Source organism: Capricornis sumatraensis, chromosome 1, assembly GCF_032405125.1.
Source record: "Capricornis sumatraensis isolate serow.1 chromosome 1, serow.2, whole genome shotgun sequence".
Classification (NCBI taxonomy): domain Eukaryota; kingdom Metazoa; phylum Chordata; class Mammalia; order Artiodactyla; family Bovidae; genus Capricornis; species Capricornis sumatraensis.
In genome coordinates, this window is record NC_091069.1 from 6,714,508 (window position 1) to 6,734,312 (window position 19,805).

The 19,805-nt window shown below is 52.6% G+C and overlaps 1 protein-coding gene across 1 annotated transcript in view; it reads right to left on the minus strand.

Moving 5' to 3' along the window:
- Positions 1-19,805, minus strand: part of USP20 (ubiquitin specific peptidase 20) — a 46,866-nt gene that overhangs the window by 14,702 nt on the left and 12,359 nt on the right. The window contains exons 3-15 of the mRNA XM_068985621.1: positions 19,263-19,359; positions 14,113-14,166; positions 12,265-12,327; positions 11,873-12,004; positions 10,747-10,843; positions 10,304-10,373; positions 9,120-9,233; positions 7,994-8,072; positions 5,735-6,182; positions 5,048-5,188; positions 4,579-4,688; positions 4,147-4,319; positions 3,416-3,510 (exon numbers count right to left, since the gene is read on the minus strand). Coding sequence (XP_068841722.1) covers positions 3,416-3,510; positions 4,147-4,319; positions 4,579-4,688; positions 5,048-5,188; positions 5,735-6,182; positions 7,994-8,072; positions 9,120-9,233; positions 10,304-10,373; positions 10,747-10,843; positions 11,873-12,004; positions 12,265-12,327; positions 14,113-14,166; positions 19,263-19,343 — 1,657 coding nt within the window. The 5' untranslated portion in view covers positions 19,344-19,359. The remainder of the gene's footprint in view (positions 1-3,415; positions 3,511-4,146; positions 4,320-4,578; positions 4,689-5,047; positions 5,189-5,734; positions 6,183-7,993; positions 8,073-9,119; positions 9,234-10,303; positions 10,374-10,746; positions 10,844-11,872; positions 12,005-12,264; positions 12,328-14,112; positions 14,167-19,262; positions 19,360-19,805) is intronic.

The following is a 19,805-nucleotide window of genomic DNA, read 5'->3' on the forward strand; positions in this document are numbered from 1 at the left end:
CCTTGCTGTCCAAGGGACTCTCAAGAGTCTTCTCCAACACCACAGTTCAAAAGCATCCATTCTTTGGTGCTCAGCTTTCTTTATAGTCTAACTCTCACATCCATACATGACTACTGGAAAAACCACAGCTTTGACTAGAAGGACCCTTGTTGACAAAGTAATGTCTCTTTTTTAATATGTTGTCTAGCTTGGAGAAGGCAATGGCAACCCACTCCAGTACTCTTGCCTGGAAAATCCCATGGATGGAGGAGCCTGGTAGGCTGCAGTCCATGGGGTCACGAAGAGTCGGGTACGACTGAGCGACTTCACTTTCACTTTTCACGTTCATGCATTGGAGAAGGAAATGGCAACCCACTCCAGTGTTCTTGCCTGGAGAATCCCAGGGATGGGGAAGCCTGGTGGGCTGCCGTCTATGGGGTCGCACAGAGTCGGACACGACTGAAGTGACTTAGCAGCAGCAGCTTGGTCATAGCTTTTCTTCCAAGGAGCAAGTGTCTTTTAATTGCATGGCTGCAGTCACCATCTGCACTGATTTTGGAGCCCACGAAAAGAAAGTCTGTCACTGTTTCCATATCTGTTTGCTATGAAGTGATGGGACTGGATGCCATGATCTTAGTTTTCTGAATGTTGAGCTATAAGCCAACTTTTGCACTCTCCTCTTTCACTTTCATCAATTCAGTTCAGTTCAGTTGCTCAGTTGTGTCTGACTTTTTGCGACCCCATGAATCGCAGCACGCCAGGCCTCCCGGTCCATCACCAACTCCCGAAGTTCACTCAAACTCGTGTCTGTTGAGTCAGTGATGCCATCCAGCCATCTCATCCTCTGTCATCCCCTTCTCCTCCTGACCCCAATCTCTCCTAGCATCAGGGTCTTTTCCAATGAGTCAACTCTTCGCATGAGGTGGCCAAAGTATTGGAGTTTCAGCTTTAACATCAGTCCTTCCAATGAACACCCAGGACTGATCTCCTTTAGAATGGACTGGTTGGATCTCCTTGCAGTCCAAGGGACTCTCAAGAGTCTTCTCCAACACCACAGTCCAAAAGCATCAATTCTTCGGTGCTCAGCTTTCTTCACAGTCCAACTCTCACATCCATATATGACCACTGGAAAAACCACAGCCTTGACTAGACGGACCTTGGTTGGCAAAGTAATGTCTCTGCTTTTGAATATGCTTTCTAGGTTGGTCATAACTTTCCTTCCAAGGAGTAAGTGTCTATTAATTTCATGGCTGCAATCACCATCTGCAGTGATTTTGGAGCCCCCAAAAATAAAGTCTGTTTCCCATGAAGTGATGGGACCAGATGTCATGATCCTAGTTTTCTGAATGTTGAGCTTTAAGCCAACTTTTCCACTCTCCTCTTTCACTTTCATCAAGAGGCTTTTTAGCTCCTCTTCACTTTCTGCCATAAGGGTGGTGTCATCTGCATATCTGAGGTTATTGATATTTCTCCTGGCAATCTTGATTCCAGCTTGTGCTTCATCTAGCCTAGCATTTCACATGATGTACTCTGCATATAAGTTAAATAAGCAGGGTGACAATATACAGCCTTGATGTACTCCCTTCCCTATTTGGAACCAGTCTGTTGTTCCATGTCCAGTTCTAACTGTTGCTTCTTGACCTGCTTAAAGATTTCTCAGAAGGCAGGTCAGGTGGTCTGGTATTCCCATCTCTTTCAGAATTTTCCACAGTTTGTTGTGATCCACACAAAGATTTTGGCATAGTCAATAAAGCAGAAGTAGGTGCTTTTCTGGAACTCAATTGCTTTTTCGATGATCCAATGGATGTTGGCAATTTGATCTCTGGTTCCTCTGCCTTTTCTAAATCCAGCTTAAACATCTGGAAGTTCACGGTTCATGTACTGTTGAAGCCTGGCTTGGAGAATTTTGAGCAAGCCAGAATTTTGAGAATGATCAAATAACCAAGCAATCCCACTAATGGGTATATAAGCAAAGGAAATACAATCACAGTCTCAAAGAGTTATCTGTGAATCCCTGTTCAGTTCAGTTCAGTGGCTCAGTCGTGTCCAACTCTTTGCGGCCCCATGAATCGCAGCACGCCAGGCCTCCCTGTCCGTCACCAACTCCTGGAGCTCACTCAGACTCACGTCCATCGAGTCAGTGATGCCATCCAGCCATCTCATCCTCACTTGTCCCCTTCTCCTCCTGACCCCAATCCCTCCCAGCATCAGAGTCTTTTCCAATGAGTCAACTCTTCGCATGATGTGGCCAAAGTATTGGAGCTTCAGCTTTAGCATCATTCATTCCAAAGAAATCCCAGGGCTGATCTCATTCAGAATGGACTGGTTGGATCTCCTTGCAGTCCAAGGGACTCTCAAGAGTCTTCTCCAACACCACAGTTCAAAAGCACCAACTCTTCGGCGCTCAGCCTTCTTCACAGTCCAACCCTCACATCCATACATGACCACAAGAAAAACCATAGCCTTGACTAGACTAGAATCCCTGTTCATTGCAGCATTATTCACAAGAGCCAAAAGGTGGAAGCAACCCAAGGGTCCACAGACAAGATGACGAATAAACAAAACATGGTCCATCCAAAATGATGGAATATTATTCGGCCTTAAAACAGCAAGGAAATTCTACACCTGCTACAATATGGATGAACCCTGAGGACGTTATGCTAAGAGACACAAGCCAGTTGCTAAAGGACAAACACTGTATGATTCAACTTGGATGGGGCAACTAGAATAGTCAAATTCAGAAAAACAGAAAGTAGGATGGTGGTTGCCCAGGGCTGGTGGAAGGGGAGACAGGGCACGGCTATTTAAGGGACAGAATTTCAGTTCCGCAAGATGAGAAGGTTCTGAAGATTGGTTGCACGACAATATGTATATAGTTAACACTACGCTGAACTGAACACTTAAAAGTAGTCACGACGCTACATTTTATGTTATATATATCTTAAGTGAAAGTCACTCAGTTGTATCTGACTCTTTGCAACCCCATGGACTGTATAGTCGATGAAATTCTGGCCAGAATACTGGAATGGGTAGCCTTTCCCTTCTCCAGAAGGGAATACATATCTTACCAACTTAAAAATTAAAAGGAGTTTTCCCAAAGGTTAATGCGATGCCAGTCACTGAACAGAAAAACAGGAAGAAGACAGGAACGGGAAATTTCAAAATGGGAAATACAGTCAGTATTTTTTAAATGTCTGAGCTTATCAATAATCAAGGAAATGCAAAATTAAAGAACGCTATCCTATTTGTCCACCAAATAGGTAAAAAAAGGAAAATAGGGGAACCCCTAAGAGCTCCAAGGTGGTGGGGCTGCGAGAGTGTGCAATCCCAGAGCCAGTCCAGCAGGCAGGTGTGAGACACTGAGAATGTGTCCCGGAAACCTTGAACCGTATCCTGACCCAGCACCCCCAGCCCCACTCCAGCCTGGTCCACTCACCCTTCAGCTCATCAGCAGCAAAGAAGGCAGCCAGGCAGTCTTCCAGGGTGACGACTGGCCCCCAAAACCAGCTAGGAGTACAGGATACCACGAACCTACAGAGACAGAAAGTGAGTGTGGGGGCGTGCTGCCAGGGTCTTGGCAAAAGTAAGACATGGGGGCCTGGGGGGCTGAGGTCTGTTTGGATCCAGAGAAGCAGCCTGGCCTGGTGCATGGACTGAGCTGAGGTCTGCAGCTGGAAACCTGGGACCACCAGCTAGTGTCCTTGCGAGGGTGACATCACCTCCCCCTGAGTCTTGCCTTCCCTATCTGTGAAGAGGCCCTGGCCACGCTGGCCTGTCTTCAGGGCAGAGCACAGGTTCCTGACATCAGGAGGGTAAAGCAGGCTTCGTGGAACACAGTGGAGGCTCCAGAAAGCCCACTGGCTCTCCCTGCAGGGCCAGGCCCTCACTCAGCCACTGCCCTCCTTTCTAGCTGCCACCTGGTCACTCTCCCCATCATTACTGCCCTCCAATCTATGGCCCTGTTCAAACCAGGCCACCTCAGTATGGCCACAGAACATGCTAACTCACGAGCATCCTTCAGTCTCAAGCCCCTTCCAAACTACACCCTTATCCCTGTGAAAGCTGGTATTTTGCTGTTAAAGGTCTGTCAGCCCATCAGGCTGCCAGCTCCAGGAAGACCAGGTCAAGGGTGGTTATTTCTTCTAGCAGGCGGGGAGGAGGACCTACCGTCGGATATACTCCACAATAAAGGCAAGCCAGCCCTGGGCCGCATAGCTGTCCCCACAGGCGCCCGGCTTGGCTGGCACGTTCTGGTAGATGGCCGAGTGGAGTTTGGCCAGGTCCTCCTTGCCAGGAATGGGCAGTGACAGGTCCTGGAATGTCTCCACTGTGGTGGACACCTGGGGCGGGGTAAGGTTGAAGGTCAACCTGGCTTTCCATCTGCCAGGGTTCTACCCTGCCCAGACCAGAGGTCTGGACCCCAAACCCCAGCCGCCAGATGACAGGTGTGGGGTAGAGAGAAAGCTCCCCAGTCCTGGGACACGGGGAGCCCCAGGACCAGGGCCCGCCTTTAGAGAGATGAGGGCGGAGAGCCAGTGCCCCAGCCCCAAGCTGAGTGGGAAGCCCTGTGCGTCGCTCCCCTCCCCGCGTGGCACCCACCCGGTCACAGGTGAGACACTGCACGAGGCTGAGGACGGAGCCGTCGAAGATGTCCGAGATGACGCTGCGGTAGCTCTGCTCCTTCCGCCGCCGGCTGCTGGGGACCTGGGCTGGGGGCACCGCGTCCTGGGGCTAGACCTGGGACCAGGCCCCGACCCGCCCGCCCGCCTGCCCGGGGCCAGAGGCAGGCTCTGGGTGGTCACGCCTGTACGAGTCCCGTGACCGGCTCCCACGCCACCTCCTGGGTCTGCGGGAGGCACCCCCCACTAGTGTCCCAGCCACGTTAAGACGGCTCAGAGACACCGCGTGAAGGACGCGCGGCACAGCCCCTGACAGAAAGCGCTCGCAAACCAAACACCGCCGCCAGGGGCGCAACCTCCGGCCCCCCGCCCCGACCCCGCCCAAGCTCCGAGCTCCGGGCAGGGAGGCTCTGCCGGCCTCCCTTTCCCACCCGCCCGCTCCTCCGAACCTTTCTTGAGCACGTAGGCCGGCCCCATCCTCACGGGGCTGGCACGGTGAGGGCTGCTGGCCAGCTTGGTATGCCCCTCGTGGTGGTGGACGGGGCTGCAGGGCCGGGAGGTGCTGCGCATGTGCGCCTCGTTGTCTGGCTCTGGGGGTGGACAGAGCGAGGGGGACCGTGCTGGGCGGCTGAGCCAGCCCCCAGCCTGGTCAGGAAGACCTCCAGCGCCTCCGAAGGGCACCAAGGCCTGAACCCACCACGTCTCCTCTGTCCTGAGCCCAGCCCACTCCCAGCCCCTACATAGGACACATGTCCACACACTTCCCATTCCTGCTGGGGGCTTGAACTCAGGGCAGGCTCTGACTCCTTCTCCACCAAGTGACATGCTATTCACCTGACTGCTCACCTAGAGGCCGGGTCTAGTGGGATAGCAGCCCCCTAGGGTAGTGTAAATCACTCAATCATGTCCGACTCTTTGTGACCCCCAAGGACTGTAGCCCGCCAGGCTCCTCTGTCCATGGGACTCTCCAAGCAAGGATACTGGAGTGGGTTGCCTTTCCCTTCTCCAGGGAACCTTCTGGATCCAGGGATCAAACCCAGGTCTCCTGCACTGCAGGCAGATTCTTTCCCATCTAAGCCCCCCAGGGTAGGGCTGGGGGCCAACAGGGCCGCAGTGCCCCCACGGCTGGCTGGTACCTGGCGTCCGGCAGGGACTGGTGGACCGCGGGGAGGGCGGCTGCGTCTCCGGGGGCTGCTGCTCCAGGGCGGCCATGGCGGTGTCCACGTCGGCATCCTCGTCCACCTGCTCCGAGTTGGTGCGCTGCTGGCCCCACGAGAACTTGCGGTCCTTCATGCGCTCCTTCTCAGAGATGGCACGGCCCGCCTCGTCCGCCAGCAGCAGTTCCGCCTCGGCCTGGGAGCCTCCCCCGCTGCGGCCCTGCCCGTCGCCCTCACTGCGGTCGCTGCTGGAGTCGCAGGACAGGAACTCATCCTCTGAGGGGCTCCGGTCACCCTCCCGCTTCTCATCTGTGTCGCTCGAGTCTGAGTCCCGCGCCTCAGTCAGCGCCGCTGCTGTGGCCACCACGGGCTCCTTGAGTTCCTCGTGCAGCTGGTCCATCAGGCAGCGCAAGAATTCCTGGGTGTCCTGGAATTCCAGGGTGGCCTCAGCACGGGCACCCCTCCCCGGCAGGGCCCACCTGACCCCCGTCTACTGCTGCTGCTGCCAAGTCGCTTCAGTCGTGTCCGACCCTGCGACCCCATAGACGGCAGCCCACCAGGCTCCTCCGTCCCTGGGATTCTCCAGGCAAGAATGCCAGAGTGGGTTGCCATTTCCTTCTCCAATGCATGCATGCATACTGAGTCGCTTCAGTCGTGTCCGACTCTGGGCGACCCTCTGGGCAGCAGCACACCAGGCTCCTCTGTCCACGGGATCCTCTAGGCAAGAACACTGGAGAGGGTTGCCATTGCCTTCTTCACCCTTTTACCCAAAGGCTGGGCGGCCAGCCGACCTCTCCCAGGTCTCGAGCTCTGAAGGGGCAGAGTGGATGTGGTGACCCAGGTCTGCCCGTCTCCAGGCTGCTGCTTTCCAGCCCTGCTTCTGACTCAGCACAGGAGACAGCGGATGTAAGTGTTCCGCCATGAAAGTCTCCTTGCTCCCAAAAGGAGGGGAAGTGAGTGTGAGCACAGAGCTGAGTGGGACACAGGTGACGCTGTGGGGGGGTATGCATGTGAGCACCCGGCTGAATTTTTTGGGTAGTAATGGCAGCCGGCAGGCCAGGCCACCAACAATCTTAACCCATCTCTGGCGCTCTCTGTTCCTCTGGCCCTTCGCCAGCCCCAGTGCCCATGCCTTCCCGGGACTTGTGGCAGGAGGGACAGGCGTCCCACAGGCCTGGGCACGACTCAGTGGCCAGGACAGGAAGTGGGCAGAACAGAGCTGCCACTGCATGCTGGCTGGGCCTCTGATCCCGGCAGTCCTGCCGTGACCCTGACGACTCTGTGACGAGGTCGCAAGCCCAGGGGGAGCCAGGGCAGCGAGGCCTCTGGCACAGCCTTGCCCAGTGGCTCAGGCAGGGGCGGTGCACACAGGAGGTGCTTCAGAAGGTCAGAAGATGATGGAGCAGGCCGCAGGCAGCTGGGGGCCCCTGGTGCCTGTGTGGGGCCACTGGGTTCAAAGTCCAGCCCTGTCCCTCACAGTCCCTGACCTGGATGTCAGAAGCAGCCCCTAGGGCCCCGCTCCCACCCCCACGAGGCGTCGACTATGCAGTGGCCAGAGCCAGCCGCACACCCAAAGCCTCAGGTCGCCGACGTGGAGAGAGGGGCCTTGGTTTCTCAGTTCTAGCTGAGGGAGGGGCTGGCTCTGGATAGATTTCACCAGCAGAATGTCAAACAGGTTCAGCCCCGGCTGCACGCCCAGCAGTGAAAACCGCCTCTGGGGTAGGACCTGAACGGTCAGCTCGGGGCAGCGAGCAGCATGTGGCTGCATTCTGCTTCACCGTGGGTCCATGATTTTATGCTGGAGAAAGATACCACTGATTCCAGAAGGGTTCTCTAGATTTACAAAAACTTGCCATCAAAATGTCTAGTTTACTAAGAGTGAAATTTTGCCTATGGTTCAGGGAAGGAGAAAGCACAGGCCTATGTGACTGGTCAGAGATGCATGTGCCTAGAATCAAGGCTGCCTGAGGTCAACTCTCCCCTCTGCCTTGTACCAGCTGTGTAACTGATACATGGTCACTGGGCAAGGACTTGCCCACTGAACCTCAGTCTCCCAACCTGTCAAGTGGGGAGAACACCAGCAGGTTCTGGGAGGCTCTGAGGTCCTTGCACCCATGAAGGGCTTGGGCAGCAAGTCTGGTCCAGGAGTCCCGCCTGGCAAAGCAGACCTCTGGTCTTTTCCACACTGGTCCTGGTTTATAGCCTTGGGTGTCCCCTGGGGCAGCTCAGACGGCCTACCTGCTGGGCATAGCCTCGGAACATTGGGTTGACCAACTTGATCCCGTGGGACAGGCTGGTGGGAACCACGTAGCTGGGGCTGTAGGGAGACCAAATCCGTTAGTACAGGCGGTGGTCCCCTCTGAGCTATTCAAGCCTGCGAGGGCAGCTGGGCAACCATGATGGCCAGATCAGGCTCTGTGTGGTGTTTACTGCAATGTTGGGCAGTGCTGGCCCGGCCAGGGACCCCGGCAGGATTACACATCTCTAAGGTCAGGAAAGGAAAACATCAAGTCATGGCTCAGCCAGGCAGAGAGCTCTTGACTAGGACGGCATCATGTCCCGCCAGCCTGTGACACACCTCCTTTAAAATGGTTCTCATTCTGAAATATTTACTGTTGCTTTCTAATTTCAAAAGTCATACATGTTCATTATTTAACAATAGAAAATTTCAAAAAAAAAAACATAGAAAATTTCAGAAAAGCATAGCAAAGAATCACCAACACGAGCAGCATCCTGCAGAGATAACCACCAGGAAGATTTCCAGACGTTCCCTTGACAATGCAGACACAAAATTACACTCAGGTAAACGCTTGAACGTGGCTTAAAGTTGGAGCTGTATTGCATCATACTGTTTAATAATCTGCTTTTAATTTATTTCGATGCACTCACTTTATTCCCAATTTTAACGTTTTCCTGGATCTACCCCAAGCATCTGGTCTTTAAATTCCTTTTACACTGAGCTAAAGCCCCTGGTCAGTGTCAGCCACCACTTCTGAAACCCTGTTCGACATGCACAGATGTGGCTGAGACTAGGAGTGGTCACCACGTGTCTCCAGACCTCAGCACACACGCTCTGAAGCGCTGCCAGCTGCAGTCAACGCCAGGTTCAAGTTCTAGCTGCACCTTTCACAAGACGTGTTATCTTGAGCAAGACGCTTGGAATCTCCCTGAACCTCAGTTTCCCCAGTTTGCGAACCAGAGCTGGCTGTGACCTACACCTGGAAGGGCCCCCGTAAGCATGACACAGGGGGACGCGCGGCCCGTAATGGTGAGAGGTTGAGGGCACCGAAAGTGCTCCATCAAGGGGCCCGACAGAAAGCCTGTCCCCACGCCCTTGCCAGAGGTTGGGGACTCGGTCACTCACCGTTTCCTGTGCCAGACCTCAGAGACCAGCTTCTGATAACTTTTGCACAGGGCTGGCTTCTTGTCTGTGCGGACCAGGCCTCCACACTCCAAGAAGAACTGGGTGAGCGGGGGGCTGGGGGAGGGGGCAGGGAGCCAGGTCAGCAAAGAAGAGAAGGGGTACACGGCATCATTTATAAGAGCTGGCTGGAGAAGCAAAACTGTCCTGTGTGGAGATATACCAGGGCCCCCCAGAGCCATAAATACCTGTAGGTGACTTGACAGACCCCACCTGTTATGGGGCTGAATTGTATCCCACCCCAAATTCATACACTGAAGTCCTAACCCCCCCACCTTAGAATGTGAATGCACTGGAGATAAGGTCTTTCTTTAAAGACTGTTGTGTAAAAATTAGAGGAACCATCACCCCTCCTTTCATCAGCCCCTGCTTAGAAACCTTCCTGAGCCTGAAGGCCTCTCCCTCACTTCTTTTTTCTTTGTTTTTGTTACCTCATTACATAAAAAATAGTCATTTATTATAGAAAAATTAGGAAATACAGATAAGCAAACAATAGTAACTGACCTTAACCCTACAATGTGAGTGAGGATAGCTATTCTGAAGATTTGGGGGCATATCCTCCTAGAATTTTCTATGCATGCAGAGCCCCCATCCCTCCCCTCCTTTTCATACACACACACACACACACACACACACACACACACACACACACACACACACACAGAACCCTTAGTAGGTGCAAGATCCTGAGTGCCAGGCAGAGGAGATGGCCCAGCCTCAGGGAGTAGAGGGTATCTTAGATGGAAAAAAATATCTTCACCCCCAAAATGGGACTTCACCATATAAAGGTTCACAACCTTTTTCTACTTATCATATTCTGAACTCCTCCCCATTTCAGTAAATATTGTCCTGCACCATTTTTTCCTGAACTCACCGTAAAGCTGGTCTGTACTAAATCTGTGATTTTTATGGGCCTTTAACATGTTTCCAATAAATGGCAGGGTGAGGAACGGCACAGACAGTGTTTTGAACCTCTCTGGGTACAGGTACCTCCTTTAGCAGAAATTCCCATTGGAGGGATTGCTGGGTCGACATCCAGGCTTCTATGAGCAACGCACATGACCCAGCTTGGGGGCAGCAGCTGCTATTCCCAGGACCCCCCAACTTCCAGATGAGGCGAAACCTACCAGTTGGACAGGGCCTGCAGGGCCGCATTCATGTAGCAGGAGTTGCCGAGGTTCTTCATGCCCGTGAGGCCTGGGAAACCAGCACACACGCGGGGGAGGGGACAGTGAGCACTCGGAGAGGAGCCGTGGCTCCCGAGCCCCCCAGGACCTGCCCGGGAAACCTGCCAAGTCAGCCGATGGAGTCCCACTCCCTGCAGCCCCAACTACCACGGTGGGTGGATCCCACGGACCCCTTCACCCTCCGCCCTGTCCAGCCCACTGTCTGCGCTGAGCAAGGCCAGCGACCCGGGTTGAAAAGAAGCCTGCCTGCCCAGGGGCACAGGGCTGAGGCGCGGCTGAGGGCTGCCAGGCCCCAGGGCCGCACTCCAGGGAAGCCCTCGTGTCACAGAGAACGCCCTACGCCACCCCACCTGCCCAGGTAGCACAGCTCGCAGGGCTGTTACCTCGTGGCTTCAGGTCATCGTCCTCCGACTCAGACTCTCCTTCGTCCGCCACAGCGATGGGGACGGCTTTCAGAGGGTGGGAGGGCGGCGGAGAGTCCTGCGTCCGAGAACCAAGGTGAGAAGTCAGGAAGACTAGCAGGTAAAGAGGGAGAGCGGCTGGGGACGGGCCCATGCATCCACCCCTGCGCTGGGGTGCCGGGGGAGCAGCCCAGGCCCCTAACCACTCAGTTAGCCCACCTGAGCAGGGGACATGGTGGTTAAGAGAGGGCATGAGTTTGAGCAAACTCCGGGAGTTGGTGATGGACCGACTGGGAGGCCTGGCGTGTTGCAGTCCACGGCGTGCTGCCGTCGCCAAGAGTCAGACACGACTTAGCGACTGAACTGAACTGGTGGCCTTGCCCTGGGAATTCTCTGACTTGTACTTTACTTACAGTAGTGAGTAATAATATTTTATTTAAAACAAATTTGAGGAAAAATAGGAACAAAGAAAAAACAACAGGCAGCCCAACTTTTCTGAGACAAACACTGTCGATTATTATATCTCTGTTGCATTTAAACTGTTAATACACACACACCCAAAACAGGATTTGTATATACTTTTTATAGACTTTTTTGTACAAAAAAACCCAAAAACTCATATATATTGATTATTTAAGTCCACAAACATAGTCCATACACATTTACTGAGCACCTATTATGTGACCATCATTGTCAACAGGGAGGAAAGACAACAGTGTACCCAGATACGTCAGGCCTCTCCGAGGGCTCAGATGCTGACTTAATGAGCCCTCCCTGAGGGTCAGCTCCGCGCTGGGCTCCCCCACCCGCCTCCTCGAAGGGCCTAAATGGCTCCTGGCCTGGTGCACTGCCGGGGGAGGGTGTCCGGGTGTTTCCCATGCCGGCCTTGGCCCAGGGCACCCCCAAGGCCTACCGCCCCCCGCCCCGAGTCACCTCTGTGTCCTGAGCCCTCACACTGCCCTGGACAGGGCTGGGGCTCGGTGGGCATTAGCTGATTTGAGCTCTTCAGAGCCGCCTGGTCACTCAGAGCGGGAACAGACGCCGTTGGGGACCCACTGCCCTGCCCTTGCCCTTGTTTCGCCACCGACTGGCCTCTGCGCCCCCTCACCTGCTCTGAGAACTTGGGCACGGGGCCAGGCGGGTGGGCCGCCAGGCGTGGCTCCAGGAACACTTCCTTCTCACAGGCATAGCACCACACCCGGAACGTGGTCAGGTTCACCGTCAGGTTGTGCTTTTTCGCCTGGAAGGCAAGATGCAAAGGAAGGAGAACACACTGGCCCAACAGGTGCTGCGGGCCTGCCTCAGCTACATGGGCTCGGGAAAATCCCAGATTTTCAGGAATCTCAGATTCTGCTCCCCCCACCTCAGCCAGGCGTGCCAAGGGCTGCCGCTGCCTTCTCTCTTCCTTCTTTGCCGTGACTGTTCCTACCTAGGCCCAGAGAGGCGGGTGGAGCCAGGGGGCGGCTGGAGCTGGGGTCTGAGCTCAGGGCCCACACTCACCTGTGCGTGGAGGGTGCTGTGGTCAGCGAAGGATTCTCCGCAGCCGACATAGGAGCAGGAGACCTGGGGAGAGACGGAAGGGGAGCGGGGCGGGGGGCCGTGAGGGGGTGTCCCCACTGCCACCCCGGGACCGCAGGTACCAAGGGCCGGCCACCGGTTTGCGCACCCGAGGTGCGCGCTGGGCACAGCTGGCTGCCACACAGCCGCCCCGCCTCTCAGCGAGACGGGCAGTGGGCACTGGGCTGAGGCCTGGCTGCTGGGCGCCCTGACCCGCTCCTCCCTCCACTCACCCCTTTTCCACCAAAACCCCACTCCTGATGGGCCAGTTGGCGGGGCCACACTTTTGCTGGGGGGTGGGGGGAGCCTGGGCCTCATGGCCATTTTCTGATGGGGGACGCTGAATGGGCAGAGGCGGCCGGGGGGCCCTGCGCTGACCCCGTGCCCCGTGGTGACCTGCCTTTGGCCTTGCGCTCTCCTCCCCCAGATCCACCCAGCTCCCAAGGCCCAGCTCCTGGCCTCCAACCCAGCCCTGGCTGTCGGACTGCTTCACTGCAGGAGAGCGCTGGTGCACCCTGAGCACTGGTCAACCACACACCAGCTGGTGAGGGCCTTTCAAGGAAACGGCTTTTGGGCGGCGTCACTTTCTGCGTCAGGTTCCGTCTCGGTCTCTCAGGGGGTGTCTGTGGGCTCCCAGGAGGCAGGGCCATGACTCCCACTTCCTGCCATCCCCGGGGCCCCAGACCGTGTCCTGCAGTGCAGTTTACCCTGAGCGACAGGCCCAAAAGGACGAGGCCAGAGCCCTATGGAGTCTCCTGTGTCTTCTGCAAAGAGACTTGAACTGTGATCTTTGTGCCCATTCGCTGCCTTTTTTTGGGTCTCTCCTTGTATTTGTTTTCAAAGAAATTTTTAGTAAGATTATATATAGTGTGATATATACTTGTGGCAAAGTTGAAAAACACTACAAAGTTATAGAGAAAAATGAATTACCTGTAATTCTGCCTCCCGCCCCCAGAGAAAATCATCACTTGTTCACACATTTACTGTTACTCTTTTGGGTGAGCACAATAATCACAACCAGATTTTACTGGACACTGTCTACAGGCCACATACCATGTTAAGCCCATCACAGGCACCATCTCACCAAATTCTACCCTAAGGTGGGGGTCTACAAGGCGGGGGCAGTCGTCAGTGTTGTGGCCTCTGCTTTATAGATGGCAAAACAAAGACCCAGACTGGCCCAGGGCAGGGGCGGGGGTGGTGTGTGTGTCTGTGTGTGCGTGTGTGTGCGTGTGTGTGTGTGTGTGTGTGATGTCTGACTCTTTGCAACCCCATGGACTGTAGCCCACCAGGCTCCTCTGTCCATGGGACTTTCCAGGTAAGAATACTGGAGTGGGTAGCCATTTCCTCCTCCAGGGGATCGTCCCGACCCAGGGATCGAACTCTTGTCTCCAGCGTCTCCTGTACTGCAGGTGGATTCTGTACCACTGAGTCACCTGGGAAGCCCCAGCCGAGGGACAGACTGCCACTAACAAGTGCCAGGGTTCACAGCCAAGATGCTACATCGTCTCATATGCATGTGCTGAATAGAAACTTCCCCTTCATGCCGATGGGCTCATTCAGTCCAGAGTCTTCTCTAGCCTGCTTTTCCCTCTTCGTCTTTAATGGTTGCAAGGGCAGGCAGCCCAGGGGCTCGCACACCCTGGGGCCCTCTTGGCTTGGGCACCACACCCGAGACATCCACGCCCTATGTCCCTGCCCAAGGTTTCAGGCCATGCCCACGGAGGACAGGTATTCCCAGCCCAGAGTCTGGACCCAGCTCCAGGCCCCCAACAGCTGCAGGAAACTCACCTGGAGACAGGCCCACAGGTTGGGTCCAGAAACCCCGCATGACTGACAGGTGCTCTGTGTGAGGCGGGGAAAGAGACAAAGAGGAGGGTGTGAGTGACCACAGGATGTGTGCCATCAGACTCAGCTCAGAGGCTTTGCCTCACAGAGATCCCGGCCCATGGGGCCACTTTAAGCTTTACTGTTTGAATTTTGTTTTTTCACGTGCCTGAAAAAACATCTTCAATACAATCACTTACAGCTTATCAGGGAATGTTTACCAGGAGGATTCCTATGTGCTGTTTCTCATAAATCCTCTGTTGCTTATCAGCTTCTGCCAGAAGCGAGTAGAACTGCACGCAGCTCTCAGGACTGAGGTCATAAGATGAGACAGGCTTGAATCTCCTTCGGGAAACATTCTCCTTATGACAAAACTGCCCAGTCTCGATCCTCCTTCTTGAGACGTGGATTGTCTCCTGACCTTATGCCCACTGTCATCACTTGTTCCCTTGGTAACAGGGGCTGCATGTTTGGTTTTCTGATCTTGATCATTGTCAAAAGAAATTACTTGTACCATAGCCTATATATGCTCACCGAAAGACCTTTAAGGCACCTGTGCTCCATTGGAGCTTGGGTCCCCGTGTCTTTCTTTTTTTTTTTCTCTCTCTCTCTCCCCCTGGCTAATTCTCTGGAGCGTAGAAACCCGTTGTGCTATCTCTCTTGCCTGGGCTTCCAAGAACCCCTCGAGAAGGCGCCCTGTGCCTTCAGCCCCTGGAGAGGGTTCCCTGTGCCTTCGTGAGTGATGGAAGCCCCGTGTCATGACCTTTATTGGTTCTCTGCATAAACCAGGGACTATCAGCCTCTTTCTCTCTTTCACTTTCTTATCGTCAACTCCGGACTGCCAGGTCCCAGTCCATTAAAGGATCTCAACAAAAGCTTAAGCAAACAGACCCCTTAATATGCTCTCATCACACCTTCTACTCTTTCACAACACTCATTTATTTAAGCCTTTCTGCCCGGCTAGACTATGGGCTCCATGAAGGAGGGATGGTCTGTTTTGCCTACCCCTGCGACTTCACAGAGTCTGGTACAAATCAGATCAGTATATTTGTTGACCACAGAAACACCCATGTATCTGTTGATCAGGATGACAGAGCCTGCTTCTGGTCCACTGATATCTCTCTTCCCTGCTTTAATAAAAGAATCTATGTATTTTGGCTGAGCACATGGTCAGTGAGCTACAGACTATGTGTCCTAGCCCCCACTGTGATCACGGGGGCTCAGTTCTAGTCGACAGCATAAAAGTAAAAAGTGACATGTGCCACTTCTGAGTTTTGCACAACCCTTGGTCTCTCTCTTGTTTCCACTGGCTGGAATGCAGATGTGATGGCAGGAACTAAAGCAACCACTGTGGACCTGGAGGTGAATGCCACATGTTGAGAATGACAAATCCACTCTATCAGAGCTACCTGCATCCAGACTGCTCAATGAGAAAAGTAAACCCCTATCTCATTTAACTCACTATATTTCAAGGTCTTTTCACTATAATTTAAACTGACCTAAGTAATTTTGTCTGTGTCTATCTAGAACAGCAGTTTCCAGCTGAGCTTCCACAATACCCAGTGTGTCTCTGCCAGCTGTGAGATGAATTCTAAGCACTGGTCTCTGTAGCAGTTACAGGGCTGATCCCTGGTGAGGGATCACAATGAGGTATCCAGCTAAGTTCTTTGGACCTTGCTCATGTAATCCTTATCACAGTCTCTGCAACAGGTCCCAAGACCCCCTTCTTACAGATGAGAAATGGAGGTTTGGAGAGGTCATGACCCTACTGTCAGAAGCACTGTCAGCTGAGGAGTCAGGGTCATCAAACTTACGGGAAAGGTTTAGTTTCCTCCCAAGGGTGGCCACATCGACCCTTAAGCCTCCATGGGAACTTCTTTTCACTAAGCCCAGATTCTGGCTGTGTTTGTAAAAATCCTGAACATGGCTCTCTCAGTAAGGTTGAGGAGGCGCAGCTCATCCTAACTGTGGGGCTGAGGTTTGCAGTCTGTGTCTTAGGGTCTCTTGCCAAGGATGCTGAGGGGGCAGGAGACCAGTCTACTTGGTAGACTCAAAGTTGCTACTCCTGATCTTTCCAAATTTGTCATTTCTTTTGTGACTTTCTGATTTCACAGTTCACTCCCATCTTCCCAAGTTTTTTTTCCATTTCAGTCATATGAATGATAAAAGTATTGTGTGCTTATTTCAACAATTTAAATGACGCATATGCTGTATATAATATGTAGCATATTATATACAACATATATGCTATATATAATGTGTAGTATATTATATATAATACATGTTATATATGTGTAATATATTATATATAATACATATATACTGTATATATTGTGTCCCATATTACATATAATACATATACACTGTGTATGTGTCATATAGTATATATACGTATGCTGTATATAATGTATCACATATTACATATATGCTGTACATAATATGTAGTGTATTATATATAATATATATATATATGCTGTAATAACTTGAAGTATTTCTCTCCATACCTTTGGCTAGGAAAAATGAGATCACACTATACAAACTTCTCAGTAACAGGCTTCTGTCACCTATTTAGGGCCATCCTTCTATGTCTGTACACAGAGACCCCATCTCATTCTTTGCAATAAGTACACAGGGGCCCACACTACGGGTACAGACACCACAATTGTTTCATTCATTCCCTTCCTGGTAAATATGCATTTGACCACCAGTATTTTCCTTTTTCAAATAATGCTCAGTAAACACTGCTGTAGTGTATCTTGTAACTGGTACATACATTGCTACTAGATACATTCCGAGTGTGGGAATTGAACCCCTGCAGTCATGGTAACTTGACTACAAACTTCGGGTCCACTTCCCTCCCTCGGTCGGCTCTGAGTAACAGCAGTTTGTGCCGTGCGCATCTGAAATGGTGCCATGTTGGTTTCCTGGCAAAATCCTTGACCACCAGGGAAGTCAAGCACCTTTTTTCAAGAGTTTCTCAGCCATTTGCATTGCCTCCATTGTGAGCTACCTGGTTCAATCCTTGCGCCTTCTGGGTATTTTAAAACCATGTTGGTTTCATTTTGTAGATTTCCAAAAGGCTGCCATGTCCCAGCCCGATCTTCCCAAGTTCTGACTCCCTCTTCCCACCTTGTTTGTCTCCTCCCTGCTCTCAGATTTCCCAAGAAACTCTCAGTTTGTTTCACTTATTCCTTTGTGCAGACGCAGGAAGAGACCCGGTGTTAGACAGTGCAAATGCACCACAGCCTCGCTCCGCTCTTCCTCCTGACCACACTAAAACCGTGCTCTACAGGGTTAGCAGAAATTGGTGATGAACAGAAATGGAACTTGTCTTACACAACAGCAACTAACGGAAGAGCTGAGTAAAAAACCCCTCTGCTCGAAGCCTGCCTTCACTGAGCAAGCTTGCCTTAATTATTTTTTTTTAAACTGTATACCCTCTATGCTTCATGTAGCCTATACATCACCAGACTCCTTAACCACCCCTACAGATAACAGCTCTGATGTATGCGCTGCTATAGTAATAGTGGTTTAAGCTGTTTTTTCAGAAACTCGGAGTCTTGTCCAGTTCGAGCCAGCTAAGACTGTTTGGGACCACTAACCCTAAAATTGGGTGTGTGTAAGTGTCTGATAAATGACCTTTTGATGTCAAAGGACCCAAAACTCCAGCCTCAGATCATGCTAAGCACCTCCATTTTTGAACATGCATCCTAGGAAGAAGCACGTAACTCAGACACACTTGTGCAGAACACTGATGACCACATCTCTCCCCACGCCTAAGACCACCCTGCTTCTTTATCCCATAAATATCCCAAGACCCTCGCCTTCTGGGAGGCTGATGTGAGGCTTGTTCTCCTGTCTCCTCACTTGGCTGCCTTGTGAATCAACCCTTTCTTTGCTGCAAACCTCGGTGTCTCAGCGTTTGGCTTGCTATGAATCAGCAGATGAGCCTGGTTCAGTAACAGCAAGCAAAATGACTTCAAAAGAAGCCACAGGAACTTTGAAGACTCACCCCTGAGACTAAACCAGCTCAGGCCAAAAGCCACCCAGCACCTGCTAGTGCAGGGAGGCTGAATGACCAGCATTAGGTGCCTGGAAAGAAGACACAGAAATCTGTCTAGGAGTCTGACCCAACCCCCACCCCTGGGAATGGCCCCTACATATGGCCCTGCCCCTGAACACAATGACACTATACAGACAGAACGCTGCAAAGGGCCCGGATGTCCACCCACAGAGGATCAGCTGTGGAGTCCCCACAATGAACTATTATGCAACTTTAAGACAAACCATGAGATCCATGTGCTGAGGCCAAAGAGCTCCAAGATACACTGCCAGGTGAATAGAGCATGTTACCAAAACAGCTACAGTACGCTACTTTTTATGTAATCGCGGGGAAAATGAAAAATAAGTATTCCCATAAACAAACTCTGAAAAGATACAAAAGAAACCTATGTTCATGGCTGTCTGGAGGGTGGGATGGAGAGGGTGGGCACAGGACGGGTGGGAGGGGGACTCCTTGACATTTTTCTTCTTACATCATTTCATTTTTGAACCATGTGAAAGTGTTACCTACTTAAAAAAAATTTAATCTGACAGACAAACAGCACATCCTCCCTATTCAGTGTGGCCCACCTTTGGGAATCCCCGGGGATTCCCACGGTTAGGACTCCAAGCTTCCAGTGCAGGAGGCATGGGTTTGATCCCTGGTCAGGGAACTAAGACCCTGCAAGCCACAGTACAGACAAAAAAAAAAAAAACACAGTGGCCCACCTCTTCTCTTTGAACCTCCCTGAGCCCTTCTCAGGTCAAGTGTGCAAAAATGCCCGTGGACTCTCGGAGTCTGACTCTCCGCCTTGCACCTGCTCCAGCCACTAATGGGCACCAGCGCTCCCAAATGGATGGTCTACGTGGTAATTAATGGCTGTTAGGATACAGCTCCGGAAGACCTCCTGAACAGACGCCAGCTTTTCCATTTACATAAAAGGCCAAGCAGAGACTGCTGGGAGCCAGTGCTTCTGCGGCTTCAGAAATGTCTGTATCCCAGGAATGTGGCGGGGGCAGGGGCGGGGGCGCCCCGGGTGTGGGCCTCAGCCCTGGAAGGTCTGACCCTTTACCTTGGATTTGAGCAGCAAGTCCTCTTTGGTCACCTCCCCTATCGAGTCAAGATGAGGACAAAGGTCCCTGGAGTCCCCCATGCTGGCCTGGGCTCACCTACAAGGAAACACAAGGGATCCTGGGTTAATGGCAGCCCCTGCCGGCTGGAGGCAGGAGAGGCTGGGGGGTTAAGTGCAAACTTGCGTCTCGAGCCCCAGATCTGTCACATACTGACTGATGACCCGGTGAAGCTACTTAACTGCTCTGAGCCTCACCCTCTTCGCCTGACGACTGGGGAGGGAGATAACACCTTCCGGAAGGGTTGCTCAAAGGATTCACGGAGGAAATATCAGTGAAATGCCTGGCCCAGGGACAGCAAGTGCAGGGAGGTGATTAGAATTCAAGCGCTGGGTGTGATGATGAGAACTGTTGATAGGGAAGATGCAAGGGTGCTTCCTGCATTTGAGGAGCTGCCTGTTAGGGAATCTAAAACTGCAGTCTTTCTGTTGAGACCAGCTCCCTGACCTGGAGACCACTCTACACCAGGGGGCAGCAGTGGGCAG